The sequence below is a fragment of the Phytophthora infestans genome, genomic scaffold, assembly GCF_000142945.1.
Source record: "Phytophthora infestans T30-4 supercont1.179 genomic scaffold, whole genome shotgun sequence".
NCBI lineage: Eukaryota > Oomycota > Peronosporomycetes > Peronosporales > Peronosporaceae > Phytophthora > Phytophthora infestans.
Window position 1 is genome coordinate 140,667 of NW_003303580.1, and position 2,484 is coordinate 143,150.

Genomic DNA, 2,484 nt, shown 5'->3' on the forward strand with positions numbered 1-2,484 from the left:
GTCCGGACGACGATACGGAGCGTCACGTCGTGAGGATGGCTACAATCAAAGCCTTGTGTGAGGAAGACCCCGAGCTGGGTGTGCAGTTCATCGCAGCTATCCAAGCGTTTCTCGAAGACAAATTACAGTCTGTAGTTGCCATGGCCATGGACGCCATCACGGCGCTGTGTGGAGCTGACTGCTTGGACTTTTACGTGGCGTTCAAGATCATCTCACAGAAGATGCGCAAGAACAAGGTGACGTGTGCGGACGAGACTCTCTTCCAGGCGCGTCTATGCTGCTTTTACGCTCTTGGTGGCGCTGAGAGTAGAGCGAATGAAAAACACGCAGTGAAGCTGCTACACCAGACGTGGGAGTTTGCTGACAGTGAGCATTTAACTGTGAGGAAGGCTGCGTATGCGGCCATGTGCACGTTCCCGCTGGATCTGTTGGGTCTTTGCATGTCGGATATGGAACAGGAGAGTGAAGACGAAGAGCAAGCGACGGAGGAGGAAGTCGAGGAGCAAGTGGAAAATCTACTGCAGCGTCTTGAGGGTGAACAGGAAGCAGCTGTTCGCACTGAACTTGAGACGTTGGTAGCGAGAGTTATCGAGTATGAGAGTGCCAAACTCACGGCTGGCGTTGGACGAGGACAGCGCGTGGCGTCTGCGGCTCAAGCGAGTGTCTCAGCTGCAGCAACGAAGGAGATGAAGGCGCTTCTTCCTTCACGAGCAGAGGTGCAGTCCTCGATGTCTGAAATAGTAGACTGGAGTGGCTTTCTGCTGGCGTATCAACCCAAGGCGGTGATCGACACAAGGAACGTTAAGCGGAAAGACAAACTGGTGCGTCTGGCGACTCAAAACGTGGACGAATTGATGGAAACAGTCGCGTCTGCGCTTCAGGCTATGGAGCTACCGTGGACACTGACAGACACAGCGACAGATTGCGAGCTGTTCTTACGTACACAAGTCTTGATGGAGGGATGGCGCGGGTTTATGGCGACGTACGTGACGTCATTGGACGAATTAGCGCAGCTGAAGACTCCCGTGGGTGTTGATGATGCCGACGTTGGCTTCCGTGTCTTCTCGGAGGGTGCTGGAGGTCTGTTTGACGCGTTGTTACATGGCAATAACAAGATTGGAGGCGCGGTGGCTGCTGGAGCACTGGCCGGACAGCTGTGGGAGTCGAGACATTGGCAAAACCCGCAACTTCGTCTGAAATACGAGGAAATTGTTGAAGAATTGACACGTTTATTAGCTTTGTCGATGGAGAAGAGTCGAGTGTTCTCGACTGACGACGGTGACGCTCGTAGCTCGTCTATTGGAGCTTTGATCGCGCTTCAGCTTGCGCTTGGTAGACGACAAGTGGATGCTACTGAAGACTGCAGCACGTTCTGCACTCAACTAGAGAAGATCGACAAGATGTTTGTGGACATTTACACGAGCGCATCGGACGGTATGGTAGAGGCCTGTGCGTTGCTAGGATTGAGTCACGTGGCTGCTCTTTATTCGAACGGAGAGGAGCTGGAGACATTGGCAGAGGCTCAATGGAGACAACGACGCGTTAAACCGATCGCAGAGCGCATTCTCGAGTCGTTTCTGTACACGAAGCAGCAACGTTCGTCTTCGTCGTGTCATGGAGACGTGGTATTCCCTCTGGACAATAGCGGAGTGAGTGCTTCTATTGACAAAGTGGCAGCTGAATTACAACGAATTTCATCTAGTGACATGCTGTTGTCATGGGCGGCGTCGATGGGGCTAGCGCGACTAGCTAGTGGGTTCTCGAGTATTAAGCGCTTGGACTGGCTTGCTAATGTGCGCAGAGTCCTAAGCGATGTATGGAGAGCGAGCGACTCCGCTGGTGTCTCAGCTGTCGCCCTGGGTCCTGTGTTACTGCACTGTGTTCACTTCAACGTGGCACCTTCGTCAAGCCTCGAGACTTTCGTTGCAACTTGTATTCAGCGTGCAGCCGACAACGTTCCTCCATTTGTATACAACCATGATATCATGTACTGTACATGATGTACATGTAGCTATTCAGGCAAATCTTTCCTGCTGTCGATGCAGAACCAGCAAGGACCATCCCTCTGTTTCTCTTCAACAGTACCGATAGCGATGGTCCTCATCCATATCATCGTGCATGTATAGAGTCACGACATCATGTACATGTAGCTATTCAGGCGAATCTTTCCTGCTGTCGATGCAGAGCCATCCCTCTGTTTCTCTTCAACAGTACCGATAGCGATGGACCATCGCTGAGGACCATCGCCGATGGTCCTCTGCCATTTTATTGTGCATGCACCGACGCGTCTTCTGGTTCCAAGTCCGCACCATTTTCTGTGTCCGACATACACTCTGCATCGCTCCCTTGCTAATAAAGTTTTCTATTATAGCGTCACCAGCATTTAATTTCATCGTAGAAGCTGTGTAGATCTTTCCAGCTCATAGTCCCAGTTCGACCCGTCGCAAAAGTCCACGCCTTATGTGAATACATGTAATATAACTT

The 2,484-nt window shown here is 51.7% G+C and overlaps 1 protein-coding gene across 1 annotated transcript; it reads left to right on the forward strand.

Moving 5' to 3' along the window:
- Window positions 1–35: 35 nt before the first annotated feature.
- Window positions 36–1,809, forward strand: PITG_20836 (uncharacterized protein; the record flags this gene model as incomplete). Its single annotated transcript, XM_002895423.1, has 2 exons — window positions 36–1,752; window positions 1,802–1,809. 2 exons carry the CDS (start codon window positions 36–38, stop codon window positions 1,807–1,809), a joined length of 1,725 nt encoding a protein of 574 aa, XP_002895469.1.
- Window positions 1,810–2,484: the final 675 nt, after the last annotated feature.